The 17,249-nt window shown below is 52.4% G+C and overlaps 1 protein-coding gene across 4 annotated transcripts; it reads left to right on the top strand.

The window, feature by feature from the left end:
* The first annotated feature begins 193 nt into the window (after window positions 1-193).
* Window positions 194-4,428, top strand: LPAR2 (lysophosphatidic acid receptor 2). Of its 4 annotated transcripts, XM_078361914.1 has the most exons (4): window positions 194-334; window positions 456-837; window positions 924-1,885; window positions 3,527-4,428. In XM_078361914.1, exons 3-4 carry the CDS (start codon window positions 1,144-1,146, stop codon window positions 3,838-3,840), a joined length of 1,056 nt encoding a protein of 351 aa, XP_078218040.1. In that variant the 5' UTR covers window positions 194-334; window positions 456-837; window positions 924-1,143; the 3' UTR covers window positions 3,841-4,428. The 4 variants fall into 4 exon arrangements, with proteins under 4 accessions (XP_078218040.1, XP_008988848.1, XP_078218041.1 ...); XM_008990600.5 differs by lacking the exon at window positions 456-837 and having other exon boundaries at window positions 1,144-1,885; XM_078361915.1 differs by lacking the exon at window positions 456-837.
* Window positions 4,429-17,249: the final 12,821 nt, after the last annotated feature.

The following is a 17,249-nucleotide window of genomic DNA, read 5'->3' as shown; positions in this document are numbered from 1 at the left end:
TGAGGTGTGCAAGAACCCGGGTTGGGGGTCCCCGCCGGAAATAGAGAGGGGCGACCGAGGGGCCGCGAGGAGGAAACTGGAGGGTTGCGGTTCCGGGCGACTCCGCCCCCGACGCGGCCGCGGAGGCGGGGCTTCCCCAGGTGGCGGGGCGGGGCTCCCCAGGTGGCCGGGGCGGGGCGCCGGGGGAGACCCCGCCTCCTGTGCCCTCTCTGCAGCCCGCGCCGGGCGTACCCGGACGCTCCTCCGCTCCCGCCGAGGTTACCGGGCCATGGGCCTGGAACCCTCCCCAACCCCCCGCGAGCCTGCCTCGTCTGCAGCGTGACGGGTGGCCCAGGTGAGGCCGGCACGGACTGGAGGCGGGCGGGTGCGGGCCTGGGCCCGGGGGTAGGGCGCGGCACGTGCCTGCGGGGCCAGGACGCCGCCCCCTGATCCCTTTCCCCCTACCCCTTCCCCAGCCTGGAGACGCCTGGAGGCCCGGCCAGCCGTCCCTTCCCCAACCGCTGTCTTTGTCCCAGAGACCGCCAATGTCCTCCGTCCCACCCGGAACAGCCCAGTGCCCCGCCCGTTTGGGAAGCACTCGCGCCCAAATCCCGTCGCGCAACTTCTGGGGCCGCCTCTCTGCCCACTCCGATCACCTCCACATCTCGGCACCGCCCCCTCGCAGGGTCTTAGCAAGTGACCTCACCCTTGTGCGCACACGCCACGGGGTCTCTGCTCCCTACACTCACTCCGGCACCAAAGTGACCCTTCCTCATCTCGTCCCGCAGCTCACACCCCTTTGTCTTGCCCTAACCCTCCTCTCCCCACAACCCAAACCGGATCACACAGTGGCGGCAGGTGAGTTGGGATTGGACCACGGATGGGTTTTGTTTCGCTGCTTCTGGTTAAAAAACCCATTGACTTCTGTGATGTCGTGCACACAGGTCTTATTAGTAGATAAGAAACAGCTGCTCGTCAACCCCCACCTGAGCCCCAAGGAGCTTGCGTTTTCCAGGCCACCCTGGTCCTCACCACTGCCACTTTGCTCCAAGGCATCTGAATTTGAGACCCTTCCCATTCCTGTGCTGACCCTCTTCTGCAGCTACCACCCCTCCCTGTGCCCTTCCAAGAAGCCCACATGCACTGATCTCTGTGTGTCCCCAGATGGTCACCATGGGCCAGTGCTACTACAACGAGACCATTGGCTTCTTCTATAACAACAGTGGCAAGGAGCTCAGCTCCCACTGGCGGCCCAAGGATATAGTCGTGGTGGCACTGGGGCTGACTGTCAGCGTGCTGGTGCTGCTGACCAACCTGCTGGTCATAGCAGCCATCACCTCCAACCGCCGCTTCCACCAGCCTATCTACTACCTGCTGGGCAACCTGGCCGCGGCTGACCTCTTCGCAGGCGTGGCCTACCTCTTCCTCATGTTCCACACTGGCCCCCGCACAGCCCGACTTTCCCTTGAGGGCTGGTTCCTACGGCAGGGCTTGCTGGACACAAGCCTCACGGCCTCGGTGGCCACACTGCTGGCCATCGCGGTGGAGCGGCACCGCAGCGTGATGGCCGTGCAGCTGCATAGCCGCCTGCCTCGTGGCCGCGTCGTCATGCTCATTGTGGGCGTGTGGATGGCTGCCCTGGGCCTGGGGCTGCTACCCGCCCACTCCTGGCACTGCCTCTGTGCCCTGGACCGCTGCTCCCGCATGGCACCCCTGCTCAGCCGCTCCTATTTGGCCGTCTGGGCTCTGTCGAGCCTGCTTGTCTTCCTGCTCATGGTGGCTGTCTACACCCGCATTTTCTTCTATGTGCGGCGGCGAGTGCAGCGAATGGCGGAGCATGTCAGCTGCCACCCCCGATACCGAGAGACCACGCTCAGCCTGGTTAAGACTGTTGTCATCATCCTGGGTGAGTGGGACCCTGCTTCCCCCTATTTCCCACAAGACACTATGAAGCAACAAGCAAAGCAAGCTGCCTGATAGAGGGTGATGGGTGGCTGACTTAGGTGGGGAATGTTCTTTAGGGAGGTGATCTGTGAGCAGAGGCCTGAATGCTGAGGATAGGAACAGAGAGTTCCAGGCAGAGGGGACACAAAGTAAAAACTTCAAGGCAGTACCAAGCCAGAGCCTCTAAGAGGAAAGCTGACTTGTGAGGAGGGTTCAGCAAGGCCTTAAGGGGCACCGACAGGAGTAATATTTTATTTTGAGTTTTGTGGGAAGCCCTTAAGCGTTTTTAGCAATGTTAAGCCTGGTTTAACAAAAAGCCTTTAAATTATTTTTTAATCTATACATATTTTTTCATTTCAATTTTTTTTTTCCAGGGTGAGTAGGGAAGAACATTTCAATTTTTTTTTAAGAGATAGGGTCTTGGCCAGGCGTGGTGGCTCACACCTATAATCCCAGCACTTTGGGAGGCCGAGGTGGGTGGATCACGAGGTCAAGAGATCGAGACCATCCTGGTCAACAAGGTGAAACCCCGTCTCTACTAAAAATACAAAAATTAGCTGGGCATGGTGGTGCGCACCTGTAGTCCCAGCAACTCAGGAGGTCGAGGCAGGAGAATTGCTTGAACCCAGGAGTCTGAGGATGCGGTGAGCCGAGATTATGCCACTGCACTCCAGTCTGGGTAAGAACAGTGAAACTCTGTCTCAAAAAAAAAAAAAAAAAAGAGAAAGAGAGATAGGGTCTTACTCTGTTGCCCAGGCTAGATTACAGTGGCTCCATCATAGCTCACTGCAGCCTCAACCTTCTGAGCTCAGGCGATCCACCTGCCTCAGCCTCCTGAGTAGCTGGGACTACAGGCATGCACCACTATACCTGGCTCATTTTCTTTTTTGTTTGTTTTTATTTTTTAGAGACAGGGTCTAGCTATGTTGCCCAGGCTGGAGCGCAGTGGCTATTCACCAGCGGGATCCCACTACTGATCAGCACGGGAGTTTTGACCTGCTCTGTTTCCAAACTGGGCTGGTTCACCCCTCCTTAGGCAACCTGGAGGTCCCCCGCTCCCGGGAGGTGACCATATTGATGCCAAACTTAGTGTGAACACCTGATCAGCATAGCTCACTACAGCCCAGAACTCCTGGACTCAAGCAATCCTCCCACCTCAGCCTCCCGAGTAGCTGGGACTACAGGCATGTGCCACTGTGCCCAGCCAGGATAATTTTTTATTTTTTGTAGAGACAGGGTCTCACCATATTGCACAGCCTGGTCTCAGACTCCTGGCCTCAAGTGATTCTCCTGCCTCAGTCTCTCAAAAGCTGCAGCGAGGTGCTGACTGATCTTGCCACCGCACTCCAGCCTAGGTGACAGAAGGAGACCCTGTCTCAAAAAAACACACAAAATGTCCAGTGCCTTGGCCACTGTGTACCAATTAGCATAGATGTCACCTTTTAGCAGGTCTTCCTGTGACACTGCAGAATCAGCAAAGCAGGCAGCTCTTGCACTGCAAACTACACCATTATTGCTTGAGCTCTGGAGACCAACCCCAAACTGAGCTGTGGGTGCCGGGCCTCTGACAGCTGCCCCGCTCACCTCCGCCTCTATCCCACAGGGGCGTTTGTGGTCTGCTGGACACCAGGCCAGGTGGTGCTGCTCCTGGATGGTCTGGGCTGCCAGTCCTGCAATGTCCTGGCTGTGGAGAAGTACTTCCTCCTGTTGGCCGAGGCCAACTCACTGGTCAATGCTGCCGTGTACTCTTGCCGAGATGCTGAGATGCGCCGCACCTTCCGCCGCCTCCTCTGCTGCGCATGCCTCCGCCGGTCCCCCCACGAGTCTGCCCACGATGCCTCCTCTGCCCGGGGACATGCCAGCACTCGCATCATGCTTCCCGAGAACGGCCACCCACTGATGGATTCCACCCTTTAGCTAGCCTGGACTTCAGCAGGATGCAGCAAGCAACAAATCCGCAGCCCTTAATGACTCGTGGGTGCTCCTGGCTTAACCCAACCATCGGGACTGACTGAACGGCAGGCCAGGGTCTGGCACAGCACAGCACCACTGCCAGCCCTCCCCAGGCACACCACTCTGCCCAGGGCACGGGGGTTTGGGGTCATCTCCTACTGCCTGGGGGAGTCGGATGGGGTGTAGGAATCTGGCTCTTCAGTCATCTCAGGTTTAGGGAATTTGTAACAGTCATTTTTCTGTTTTCACTGCGTATCCCACTGGTAAGCCCTGTGGACTGGTTCCTGCCGTGATGCTGAGGGTTTTAAGGTGGGGAGAGATGAGGGCTCTCTCGGGCCATGCTACCTGGTGTGACTGGGTAATGAGGACATACTGTGGACACCCCATTTTCCTGAGGCTGATTCTTTAGCAGCAGAGACTGAGGGGTGCAGAGTGTGAGCTCTGGGAAAGGTTTGTGGCTCCTTGCAGCCTCCAGGGGCTGGCCTGTCCCCGTTAGAATCGAAGCAGTCCACCGGGAGGGCAGGATACAAGGAGTAAACCTTTTCACTCTGAGGTCTCCAAAGCATTTGTTGTTATCAGTTCAGACAGTGTATCTGTCCCTGTGTCCCAGAATTGCCCACCTTGGCTCAGGTCCAGCAAGTATCTTTCAGCATGGTATCTCCTTGGCCCTGTGCTCGCTCTTCTTCAGTCTGGCCGGCTGTTACTCCATCTCTCTTTTTTTAGACAGTCTCACTTTGTAGCCCAGGCTGGAGAGCAGTGGCACAATCTCAGCTCACTGCAACCTCCACCTCCAGGTTTGAGATTCTCATGCTTCAGGGGAAACTGGGATTACAGGTGTGCACCACCATGCCCGGCTAATCTTTGTATTTTTATTATTTATTTATTTATTTATTTTTGAGAGGAAGTCTTGCTCTGTTACCCAGGCTGAGTGCAGTGGTGCGATTTTGGCTCACTGCAACTTCTGCCTCCTGGGTTCAAGTGATTCTCCTGCCTCAGCCTCCAGAGTAGCTGGGATTTCAGGCATCTGTCACCATGCCTGACTAATTTCTGTATTTTAGTAGAGATGGGGTTTCACCGTGTTGGCCAGGCTGGTCTCGAGCTCCTGACCACCTCAAATGATCCACCTGCCTCAGCCTTCCAAAGTGCTGGGATTACAGGCATGAGCCACCTCACCCAGCCTTTTTTTTTTTTTTTTGAGACAGAGTCTCACTCTGTCGTTCAGGCTGGAGTACAATGGCATGATCACGGCTCACTGCATCCTCCAACCCTGGGTTTGAGCAATTCTCCTGCCTCAGCCTCCCCAGTAGCTGGGACTACAGATGCACACCACCATGCCCAGCTAATTGTTTGAATTTTATTAGAGATGGGGTTTTACCATGTTGCCCAGGCTAGTCTCGAACTCCTGACCTCAGGTGATCCATCCACCTTGGCCTCCCAAGGTGCTGGGATTACAGGGCTGAGCCACTGCGCCCAGCCGGTCTTATTTTCATGTGACAACACTGACTCAGGTTGAGATCTGGCCTGTGATTAGCACAGCTTGGAAAAGGCACATACATGCCTCGAGGGACCAGAGAGACCCCTGCGGAAGGGACTTCAGATTCCTACAAAGCCCAGAGTTGGTCCCAAGCTCAGCTGAGCCTTCCCTACCTCACCCCACAGCACCCAACTCATGAGTGCCAGACCCACGAAGAGCCTCCTCTGAGATGCTCAGGGAGGCCCCTCCAAGGCACAATGTATGCCAGGGTCTTGTTCTCTGTTCCCACCTCACCAGTGAGGAGATGGGGTTATGTCCCTACATTTGATTCCGTGCTGACTAACAGCTGAATTTGAACCCAGGTAACTCAGAGACCAAATTTCTTTTTTTTTTTTTTTTTTGAGACAGGGTCTGTTTGTTTCCAGGCTGGAGAGCAGTGGCATGATCTTGGCTCACTGCAACCACGATCACTTAGGCTGAAGCCATTTTCCTGCCTCAGCCTGCTGAGTACGTGAGACTACAGGTGTGTACCACCACAACCGGCTAATTTTTATATTTTTCTTTAGAGATGGCGTCTCACTATGATGTCCAGATTGGTCTTGAACTCTTAGGCTCAAGTGATCCTCCTGCCTTAGACTCCCACAGTGTTGAGATTACAGGCATGAAGGCATGAGCCACTGCACCCAGCTAGAGAGGCCAAATTCTTTTTTTTTTTTTCTAGACAGAGTCTCGCCCTTGTTGCCCAGGCTGGAGTGCAGTAGTGTGATCTCGACTCACTGTAACCTCCACCTCCTGGGTTCAAGTGATTCTCCTGCCTCAGCCTCCTGAGTAGCTGGGATTACAGGCATGCGCCACCACACTCGGCTAATTTTTGTATTTTTAGTAGAGACCGGGTTTCACCATGTTGACCAAGCTGGTCTCAAAATCCTAACCTCTGGTGATCTTCCCACCTTGGCCACCCAAGGTGCTGGGATTACAGGCATGAGCCACCAAGCCCAGCTGGTCAAATTCTCTTTTTTTGTTTTTTGTTGTTGTTGTTGGTTTTTTGAGATGGAGTTAGACTCTTGTTTCCAGGCTGGAGTTCAATGAGGCAGTCTCTTCCACTGCAACCTGTGTCTCCCGGGTTAAAGCGATTCTCCTGCCTCAGCCTCCAGAGTAGCTGGAATTACAGGCATGTGCCACCACACCCGGCTACTTTTGTATTTTTATTAGAGACAGGGCTTCATCATGTTGGTCAGGCTGGTCTCGAACTCCTGACCGCAAGTGATCCGCCCACCTTGGCCTCCCAAAGTGCTGGGATTATAAGTGTGTACCACCATGCCTGGCCAGACTGGCCAAATTCTTAAACCACCAAAGTATGCATTGCCAAAGAACCCAAAACTCCCAGGTCCTTCTATGTTAAATAGGCTTGGCTGGGTGCAGTTATAGGTTCACACCTATAACCCCAGCACTTTGGGAGGCCAAGGTGGGCAGATCACCTGAGGTTAGGAGTTCAAGACCAGCCTGACCAACATGGTGAAACCCCATCTCTACTAAAAATACAAAAATTAGTTGAGCATGTTGGCGGGCACCAGTAATCTCAGCTACTAGGGAGGCTGACGCAGGAGAACTGCTTGAACCTGGGAAGGGGAGGTTGCAGTGAGCTGAGATCAAGACACTGCACTCCAGCTTGGGCTACAGAGTAAGACTCCTGTCTCAAAAAAAAAAAAAAAAAAAGAGGCAACTCTAAGGTGCTCTGAGCTGGCTGCTCTCATCAGCTCCTCCAGGTTTTAACCTGCATCCCTCAGGTTTCCTTAGAGACTCTGTTCCATTTCCCGTTAATCTCTCCTCTCCACCAAGTGGCTTCAGATTTTTGTCTTTGCTGGTCCCTGAAGCTTTCAATGCCCACCCCTGCAAGTTCTCTGAAGGATACTACTTTGTTGGGGTTGGAGGCAGGGTTCTGTTCTCTCACCCAGGCTGGAGTGCAGTGGCACAAACACAGCTCACTGCAGCCTCGACCTCCTGGGTCCAACAGATACTCCTGCCTCTGACTCCGAAGTAGCTGGGACCATGATCAGCTAATTTTTTTTTTTTTTTTTTCCAGGCAGAGTCTCGCTCCATCACCAGGCTGGAGTGCAATGGGGCCATCTCGGCTCACTGTAGCCTCCGCCTCCCAGGTTCCAGTGATTCTCCTGCCTCAGCCTCCCGAGTAGCTGGGATTACAGGCACGTGCCACCATGCCCGGCTAATTTTTGTCTTTTTAGTAGAGACAGGGTTTCACCATGTTGGCCAGGATGGTCTTGAACTACTGACCTCGTAATCTGCCCCCTTCGGCCTTCCAAAGTGCTGGGATTACAGGCGTGAGCAACCGCACCCAGCCAGATCAGCTAATTTTTTATGTTATTTCTGTAGAGATGGAGTCTTGCTATATTCTCCAGACTGGTCTCAAACTCCTGGGATCAAGTAATCTCTCACTTCAGACTCCCAAAGTGCTATGATCACAGGCATGAGCCATCACACCCAGCCTGAAGGCTACTACTGTTCAGGCCTCCTGGGCAGTACTGCGCTTGCAGGTGACCTTTTGTACAGGCTCTGGTCTCCGTGGCTCCCATGCAATCTATTACTTCCTGACAAGGGTCGGTTTCCTTCATTAGAGAGCATTCCCTATTGTTCAGACACTCGGTCAAGTCATTCATTTTCACTCCCTGCCGTCCTCTTTGGAGTCTCCCCACACTCTCCAATCCAGCCATACCAGATGGTGTTTGAATTTGCTCTCCAGCAGCAATGGAGAGAACATGGGCCTCCCCTGGGAGGGGCCCGGTCAGCAGGCTGAGGACCTTTTACTGAGCCCACATCTGGAGTCTATCCTCAAGCAAACAGGCTCCAGGAGATTCTGTGACTTTGGAGAAGAGATTTATGTCCAGTCCATTCCTTTTTTGTTTTTTTTTTTTTTAAATCTGGTTTCCTTCTGTCACCCAGGCTGGAATGCAGTGGCGCAATCATGGCTCACTGCAGCCTCAAACTCCTGGGCACAAGTGATCCTCCCACTTCAGCCTCTCAAGTAGCTGGGACCACAGGCATGTGCCACCATGGGGTCTCACTATGTTGCCCAAGCTGGTCTCAAACTCCTGTGCTCAAGTGATCCTCCCTCCTCGGTCTCCCAAAATGCTGAGGCTTGAGCTACCACCCAGTTCCTTTTCTTGTGCACTAAGGGCCTCTGATGCTGTGTCCTAAGGGCTAGAAACAAAGATGGAGGATTCGCTCTGATTTGGGGTGCACTGCAAGGGAGGCTCTCAGTAAACATCCTTCCTTTATTCGGTAACCATGTGCTAGCACTTTCTAAGCCCAGAACTGTGACAATAAACAAGTGAGGTCACTCTTCAACTGGGCCTTGAAAGGTGACTGGAATTGATTTCTGCAGTGGAGAAAACTATTCCATTCTGACCTTGTTGCCATCAACCACGCACACCTGCGCCCCTTGGCCAGGTGTAGGGGGCGTGGAAAGTTCTAGAGGAAGAGCCAGGGGCCCCAGTGGCCCACCTGATGAGGCTGAGGCTGTGGGGAGTATTAGGGGGACTGAGTAGGGGTCTGGGGCTTGGGGCTTCTGGAAATGAATGGGGGCTGCCGATGAAGCTGTAAGAGGTGTGGGTTTCTGTGGAGGAGGGGAGGGCTTGGCGGAAGAGTTGGGGTGCTCTAAGGAGTGAGGATCTCTCAGGACCGAGGGCTTTGAGGAGGAGCAGGGGGCTCTGAGGAGATGCGAGTGGCGCTGAATGAGGCGTGCACCGCGGGAGATGGGGGCCTCTGGCTGGAGCTGAGCCAGCGCTGCTCTCCCTCTGGCTGGAGGGCGCGGGTGAGAAGTGCTGTTGCCTCGGCAACCCCTACCCGAGTCCTTGCCCGTGGAGGGGAGAAGTTCGGGGCGTGTCCCGGGGCGGGTACATGTCCCCAGTTGGCTGACGGCGATGGAGGGGCGTGTCTGTAGACGGTTCGGGACACGGATAGGCTGGCGGCAGCGGCGGCGGGCGTGGCCTACGCGCGAAAGTGAGTGAGCTCGCGCGGCGCTCAGATGGCAGCAGTTGGCTGCGGCACTCGCGCTAGCGCTACGTCCCCTACAGCTCCTCTTCAGCGCCCGCCTGGCTCCGCCGCGCCCAGACACGAGCGGCATCCTGCAGTAGATCATGGCCATCACCGACCAGAGCCTGGACGAGGCGCAGGCCAGATGCAGCCCGCGGGCTTGGCCGGGGGCCACGCAGGGTCGCGGCAGTGAGGGGGGCGGGCGCAGGGGACGGGGCGGGGAGGCCAGGCTGACGGGTGCTTGAGGAGGACTGGAGGGGGGTCCCGAGGACTAAGGGATGTATGGGGTTTAAACGGAAGGGGTTGGATGGGCATTATGCAGCTGAGCAGTGGCGTGAAGGGTTTTCAGCAGCTTATCTTGGGACGAGAAGGTTGGGTTTAGGGGTTTAGGGAGTAGGACTGCGAAATGGGCACGCATGGGACTTCGGACGGGTGAATGACTAAATGGGTACGTTCATGGGACTTCTGCGGGTGTGAAGTTTTTTTGTCATTGTTTGACGCAGGGTCTCTCTATGTGGCCCAGGCTGGAGTGCAGTGGTGCGATTATGGCTCACTGCAGCCTCCACCTCCTGGGCCCAATTGATCCTCCTGCCTCAGCCTCCCGAGTAGCTGGGACCACAGGGCCACACCACCATATCCGGCTAATTTTTTTGTGTGTTTTGTAGAGTTGGGGTCTCACTATGTTGCCCAGGCTGGTCTTGAATTCCTGGGCTCAAGCACTCAAAGTGCTGGCTTACAGGTACAAGTCACCGGCCTATGGGTGGGAAGTTTTGAGGGCAGATGATGGAGGGTGAGTGGTGGGGAATGCGACTCAGGAATGTCTTTGCAGGACACTGAAGAACTGGGGTAACTTGGTGTGGGAACCATCGGGGACTTTTTGGGAAAGGGTTAGTAGAGGAGTGGGTGGAGATGGATGATCTATTTTCTTTTTAATGAATTCAACGACTTTTTTGTTGTCGTTGAATCCTTACGATAACTGGGTAATGAACCTGGTGCTGACACAGTCCCTGCTTTCAAGTTCATGATTTAGGGGTGGGAAAGTAAGTAGCAAAAAATAAGGACTGTGTGGAATGGCTCCTGTCTGTAATCGCAGCACTTCAGAAGGCTGAGGCAAGAGGATTGCTTGAGCTCAGGAGTTTGAGACCAACCTGGGCAATGTAGTGAGACCTCGTCTCTACTAAAAATAAAAATTAAAAAGTTAGGTATGGTGGCGCAACCCTATAGTCCCAGCGACTTAGGAGGCTGAGGCTGCAGTGAGCCCAATCAAGCCACTGCATTCCAGTCTGGGTGACAGAGATAGACCGTATCTCAAATAAAAGCAAAGAAGTATAAGCCAGGCATGGAAGCATGGGTAGGTAATTCCAGCTGCCTACCAGCGGGAAGATCACTTGAGTTCAGGAGTTTGAGACCAGCCTGGGCAACACAGTGAGACCTCCCTGTACCAATCTGAGAAAAGAAAAAAAAAAAAAGCATAAATGGCAGAAAAAGCTGTAGGGATAGGGGTTAAATGCTGTAGGAAGGTAGGTGGAGAAGAGCATCTGTGTGTGGAGAGGACAGCACCTTCAGAGGCCCTGAGCTGGGAAAGAGGATGTAAAAAGCAGAACCTGGCTGGGAAGAGAAAGTTCCTAGCCAGAGACGGAAAGAGTTGAGTTTAAAGGGAGGCTTGGCCAGGCACAGTGGCTCACACCTGTAATCCCAGCACTTTGGGGGGCCGAGGCGGGAGTATCACCTGAGGTCAGGAGTTCAAGACCAGCCTAGCCAACATGGTGAAACCCTCTCTCTACTAAAAATACAAAAATTAGGTGGGTGTGGTAGCACATGCCTGTAATCCCAGCTCCTTGGGAGGCTGAGGCAGGCGAATCACTGGAACCTGGAAGGTGGAGGCTGCAGTGAGCTGAGATCACATCACTGCACGCCAGCCTGGGGGACAGAACGAGACTCCATCCGAACAACAAATAATAATAAAGGAAGACTGGAACCCAATTACATGGGGCCTATGAGTCTCAGTAAAGAGTTTTGTTTTTTCAGTGAGGCGCAGTGGCTGACACCTGTAATCCCAGCACTTTGGGAGGCCAAGGCAGGAGGATCACCTGAGGTCAAGAGTTCAAGACCAACCTGGCCAACATGGTGAAATCTCTACTAAAAATATGAAAATTAGCTGGGCGGGGTGGTGCATGTCTGTTGTCCCAGCTACTTGGGAGGCTGAAGCAGGAGAATCACTTCAACCCAGGAGGTGCCTAGGTTCAGGTGTCACTGCACTCCAGCCTGGGCGACAGAGCGAGATTCTGTCTCCAAAAAAAAAAGAGATTTGTTTTTGTCATCTGGATAACAATCAGCAAGGAGCTTTGACTCTTACAGCTGCAGTGGGGAAAAATAAAGGAGTGTTAAGACCCCCGTCCCGTTTACCTCCCCTTACCACTTGTCAGCGAGCCAGGATCCACAGACGCTGCTTCACAAGGCAGCCCACTGTGCTTGGGACTGCTGCGATCATTAGAGAAAAGGACTAAAGTCCTTTTGGGGGATGAGGCCTTGTTGAATGGGGACTGTTGTAAGGTGGAGGATGGTCTCTGGGTGTGGGACTAGGGTCTGGTGGTGGGGACTGTGTAGCTGCTAGAGTGCTGTCGTGAGGAGGGGTTACAAAGCCAGGCAAACAGCAGTCCTAGAAGGAAGAGGCAGAGAAAAAGCTGGGTAATGCATGCATTTGTTCTTCAGTGAGTGTGCGCGTGTGTGTGTGTGTGAGAGAGAGAGAGAGAGACAGACAGACAGACTGTCACTCTGTTGCCCAGGCTGGGGTGCAGTGGCATGATCTCGGCTCACTGCAACCTCAGCCTCCTGGGTTCAAGCGATTCTTCTACCTCAGCATCCTGAGTAGCTGGGATTACAGGCGCGCACCCCCATGCCTGGCTAGTTTTGTATTTATAGTAGAGACAGGGTTTCACCATGTTGGCCAGGCTGGTCACGAACTCCTGACCTCAGGTGATCCGCCTGCCTTGGCCTCCCAAAGTGCTGGGATTACAGGCATGAACCACTGTGCCTGGCCTGTTCTTCAATGATTTTTTAACAAATTTGGCCAATATTTATCAGACCTTTACAATACCCAGGCACTCAACTGGGTGCTGACATACCTCTCAAGTTCTCCCTGCTTTCAAGTTCATGGTTTGGGGATAGAAAGTGAATTTGTTCTACAAACTTTCGTTCCTTTGCTTCTTGGAATGTTGACTCTTTTTGTAGTTTTGGATGCTCTATTTGAGAAGTTAGAGTCCTGGCCACCATCCAACTATTTCTTTGGGGTCTTTTTGTTGTTGTTGTTGTTTTCTGATACAAGGTCAGGCTCTGTCATCCAGGCTAGAGTGCAGTGGTGTGATCATGGCTCATTGCAGCCTCAACCTCCTGGGCCCAAGCAATCTTCACACCTCAGCCTCTTGAGTAGCTGGGACCACAGGCCTAGTCCACCACGCCTGACTACTCTATTTTATTTATTTATTTAATTTTTTTAGTCTCACTCTGTCACCCAGACTGGAGTGCAGTGGCACAGTCTCAGTTCACTGCCACATCCACCTCCCAGGCGCAAGTGATTCTCCTACCTCAGCCTCCTGAGTAGCTGGGATTACAGGCGTGTGTCACTACCACCTGGCTAATTTGTTTTGTATTTTTAGTAGAGATGGGGTTTCACCATGTTGGCCAGGCTGGTCTTGAACTCCTGACCTCAAATGATCCACCCACCTCGGCCTTCCAAATTGCTAGGATTACAGGCATGAGCCACCACAAGCAGCCTAATCTTTCTTTTTTTTTAGGTCTATTTTTTTTATGTTGGCCAGGCTAGTCTCAAAGTCCTGAGTTCAAGCAATCTTCCTGCCTCGGCCTTCCAAGGCCGAGGGATATCAGACGTGAGCCTTCACGCCTGGCCCCTCCAACTGTTTTCATTGTTATTTGTTTTTGAGACGGGGTCTTATTCCTTCAGCTGGAGTGCTGTGGTATGATCTTGGCTCACTGCAACCTCTGCTTCCTGGATTCAAGCCATTCTCCAGCCTCAGTCTCCCAAGTAGCTGGGACTATAGGTGCAAACCACCAATGCCCAGCACATTTTTTTTTTAATGGAGTTTCACTCTTGTTGCTCAGCCTGGAGTACAATGTACAATCTGGGCTCATTGCAACCTCTGCCTCCCAGGTTCAAGCGATTTTCCTGCCTCAGCCTCCGAAGTAGCTGGGATTACAGGCATGTACTACCACGCCCAACTAATTTTATATTTTTAGTAGAGACGGGATCTTGGACACCTGACCTCAGGTGATCCACCTGCCTCAGCCTCGTAATGTGCTGGGATTAAAGGCGTGAGCCGCCGCGCCCAGCCTTGATTTTTGTATTTTTTGTAGAGATGGAGTTTCACCATGTTGTCCAGGCTGGTCTTGAACTTCTGACTCAAGTGATCCACCCAGCTCTGCCTCCCAAAGTGCTGGGATAACAGACGTGAACCAGTATTTTTATTCTTTTTTAGAGCACTGTACCAGGTGCTAGAGAAACCAAGATGGGTGAGATGTCCTCTGCCTTCTTGGAGCTCATTGAGAAGTAGGATGTGTGAGAGACCAATTTGTGAGTAATTGTCATAAAGGGAATGTACTGTGAAGAGGTAATTCCTAGCACAGAAGAGCTGTGCCAGGAGAGGGTGTCTTTCTGTGATGCCGTGTGTTAGGCTAGTCAGAGAGCAGAGGCTTTATCATACTTGGTGTTCCCAGGGCCAGGACCAGTGCCTAGCACCTTGCATTTAGTACAGTTTCACGGCATTGAGGAGATTCCAGAGGGATTAGGAGTTGGGAAAGGGGGAAAATGGGTTTGACACACCCAGGAATGTCACCACAGTGGCAGAGCTTTAGGTGTGTCCTGGGAGCTACCTTTGTACCTTCCAGACTAGGTTAATGCTGCTTAAGGGGTGAACTCTGCTCAGATGTGGCCCTCCTCAGCCATCTGCGGCCCAGCACAGCCCCAAGGCTGCTGCGTGTTCCTGCAGCAATCTCCTGAGATCCCGGTTTCCCTAGACAGGCTTTAGATTCAGAATGCAATGCAGCCAGTTACTTCTTTACCATTTTCAAAGACAGCTCCTTTTGTTTTAAGACTAAGTAATTAGGCTGGCACAGTGGCTCACGCCTGTAATCCGAGTACTTTGGGAGGCCGAGGCAGGTGGATCACCTGAGCTCAGGAGTTCGAGACCAGCCTGGGCAACATGGAGAAACTCCATCTCCATAAAAACTACAAAAAATAGCTGGGCATGGTGGTATGTGCCTGTAGTATGTGCCAGCTACTTGGGAGACTGAGGCGGGAGAATTGTTTGAACTCAGGAGGCAGAGGTTGCAATGAGCCAAGATCACACCACTGCACTTCAGCCTGAGCGTCAGAGGAAAAAAAAAAGAAAGAAATTAAATGGTGTTGGCCAGGCGCGGTGGCTCATGCCTGTAATCCCAGCACTTTGGGAGGTCGAGTTGGGTGGATCACGAGGTCAAGAGATCGAGACCATCCTGGTCAACAAGGTGAAACCCCGTCTCTACTAAAAATACAAAAAATTAGCTGGGCATGGTGGCGCGTGCCTGTAGTCCCAGCTACTCAGGAGGCTAAGGCAGGAGAATTGCCTGAACCCAGGAGGCGGAGGCGGCGGTGAGCCAAGATCGCGCCATTGCACTCCATCCAGCCTGGGTAACAAGAGCGAAAATCTGTCTCAAAAAAAAAAAAAAAAAGAAATTAAATGGTGTGGCAGGAGGCATTATTCATGTTTGATAACACAGGTGTTAGGTGGCCTCTTTCTGAGTTGGGATGACCCCTGGGGCTTTTATTTTGAGACTTTGGAAGCTTCAAATCTCCCTCACTTCTTTGGACTTAGCCTTTAGATGAACTCAAAGCCTTAAAGTTCACTCAAGTCCAGACAACAGTCTTCCATCCTCAAATGGGCCACTTCTACCACTATGGAGGAAATACAGCTCCTCACAGTAAACCCTGCAGCCAGGTAGGTTACCAGCCTGGGCTGGGAAGTAGGTTGTCTCTTCTGATCAACTGATCCATGAGGCTTTGCTAATCTTTCTGACCTTGCCTTCTCTCCATGTGCCAGCCATCCCTTTCACCACTCTTGGTTAGTTGAACTCAACTGTTTAGCAAGAGGAAATTTTTTTTTTTTTTTTTTTTTGAGATGGAGTTTCGCTCGTTACCCAGGCTGGAGTGCAGTGGCTCTCCATGCACTCCATGGCTCACGGCAACCTCCGCCTCGGCAATTCTCCTGCCTCAGCCTCCCGAGCAGCCGGGATTACAGGCACGCGCCAGCCACCATGCCCAGCTAATTTTTGTATTTTTAGTAGAGACGGGGTTTCACCATGTTGACCAGGATGGTCTCGATCTCTTGACCTCATGATCCACCCACCTCGGCCTCCCAAAGTGCTGGGATTACAAGCGTGAGCCACCACGCCCGGCCCCAAGAAGGAATTTTTCATCTCAGCCATGAGGCCCTCTGAACCTGTTTTGTTGCCGTAAGTGTGTTTAAAGAAGGAAAATAGGCCAGGCACAGTGGCTCATGCCTGTAATCCCAGCACTTTGGGATGCCGAGGCGGGCGGATCACCTGAGGTCAGGAGTTCAAGACCAGCCTGGCCAACATGGTGAAACCCCATCTCTACTAAAAATATATAAAAATTAGCTGGACATGGTGGCAGCTGCCTGTAATTTCAGCTACTTGGGAGTCTGAGGCAGGAGAATCACTCATACTTGGGAAGTGGAGGTTACAGTGAGCTGAGACTCCAACTCAAAAAAAAAAAAAGAAGGAAAATATAGATCTCTCTTCAAACTTTAGTTTGTTTGTTTTTTTCTTGAGACAGAGTCTCGCACTATTGCCTAGGCTGGAGAGCAGTGTTGCAATCTGGGCTCACTGCAACCTTTGCCTCCTGGGTTCAAGCTATTCTCCTGCCTCAGCCTCCCGAGTAGCTGGGATTACAGGCATGTACAAGTATGCACCACCATGCCTAGCTAATTTTTGTATTTTTATTTATTTATTTATTATTTATTCATTCATTCATTTATTTATTTTTTTGAGGCAGAGTCTAAGTCTGTCACCAGGTGCCAGACTGGATGCAGTGGCACGACCTCGGCTCACTGCAACCTCTGCCTCCCAGGTTCAAGCAATTCTCCTGCCTCAGCCTCCTGAGTAGCTGGGACTATAGGCGCGTACCACCATGCCCAGCTAATTTTTTTGTATTTTTAGTAGAGACGGGGTTTCACCATGTTGGCCAGGATGGTCTCAATCTCTTGACCTCGTGGTCCACCTGCCTCGGCCTCCCAAAGTGCTGGGATTACAGGTGTGAGCCACCGCACCCGGCCCAATTTTTATATTTTTAGTAGAGACAGGGTTTCACCATGTTGGCCAGGCTGGTTTAGAACTCCTGGCCTCAGGTGATCTGCTTGCTTCGGTCTCCCAAAGTGCTGGGATTACAGGCATGAGACACTGTGCCTGGCCTTAACAATTTTTGTAGATACAGAGTCTCACTATGTTGCCTAGGCTGGTCTTGAACTCCTGGGCTCAAGCTATCCTCCTGCCTCAGCCTCCCAAAATGCTGGGACTACAGCCATGAGCCATCACACCCATTCTGAATGCTTACTGTTACATGTTTTAGGAGCAAGAAATGCGGCATGTAAGATGGCATACCTAAAACTAAAAATGTATTTAGAAGTTGGTTTTTGGGTAACCGCATACCTTTTCTTAGGAAGAAATATTTCTATGAATTTTTTTCTCTCTTTTTTAATTATTTTTTTATTTTGTGAGACAGAGTCTCACCCTGTCACCCAGGTTGGAGTGCAATGGTGCAATCTTGGCTCACTGCAAC

Source organism: Callithrix jacchus, chromosome 22 (assembly GCF_049354715.1).
Source record: "Callithrix jacchus isolate 240 chromosome 22, calJac240_pri, whole genome shotgun sequence".
NCBI lineage: Eukaryota > Metazoa > Chordata > Mammalia > Primates > Cebidae > Callithrix > Callithrix jacchus.
The sequence above is the reverse complement of the archived record's forward strand: the minus strand, read 5'-3'. Positions and strand labels throughout refer to the sequence as shown.

Coding starts and splice junctions, on each gene's coding strand:
- LPAR2 (XM_008990600.5), top strand. CDS start 1,144: ATGGTCACCATGGGCCAGTGCTACTACAACGAGACCATTGGCTTCTTC. Junction 1,886..3,526: donor GACTGTTGTCATCATCCTGG/GTGAGTGGGACC, acceptor TCTATCCCACAG/GGGCGTTTGTGGTCTGCTGG.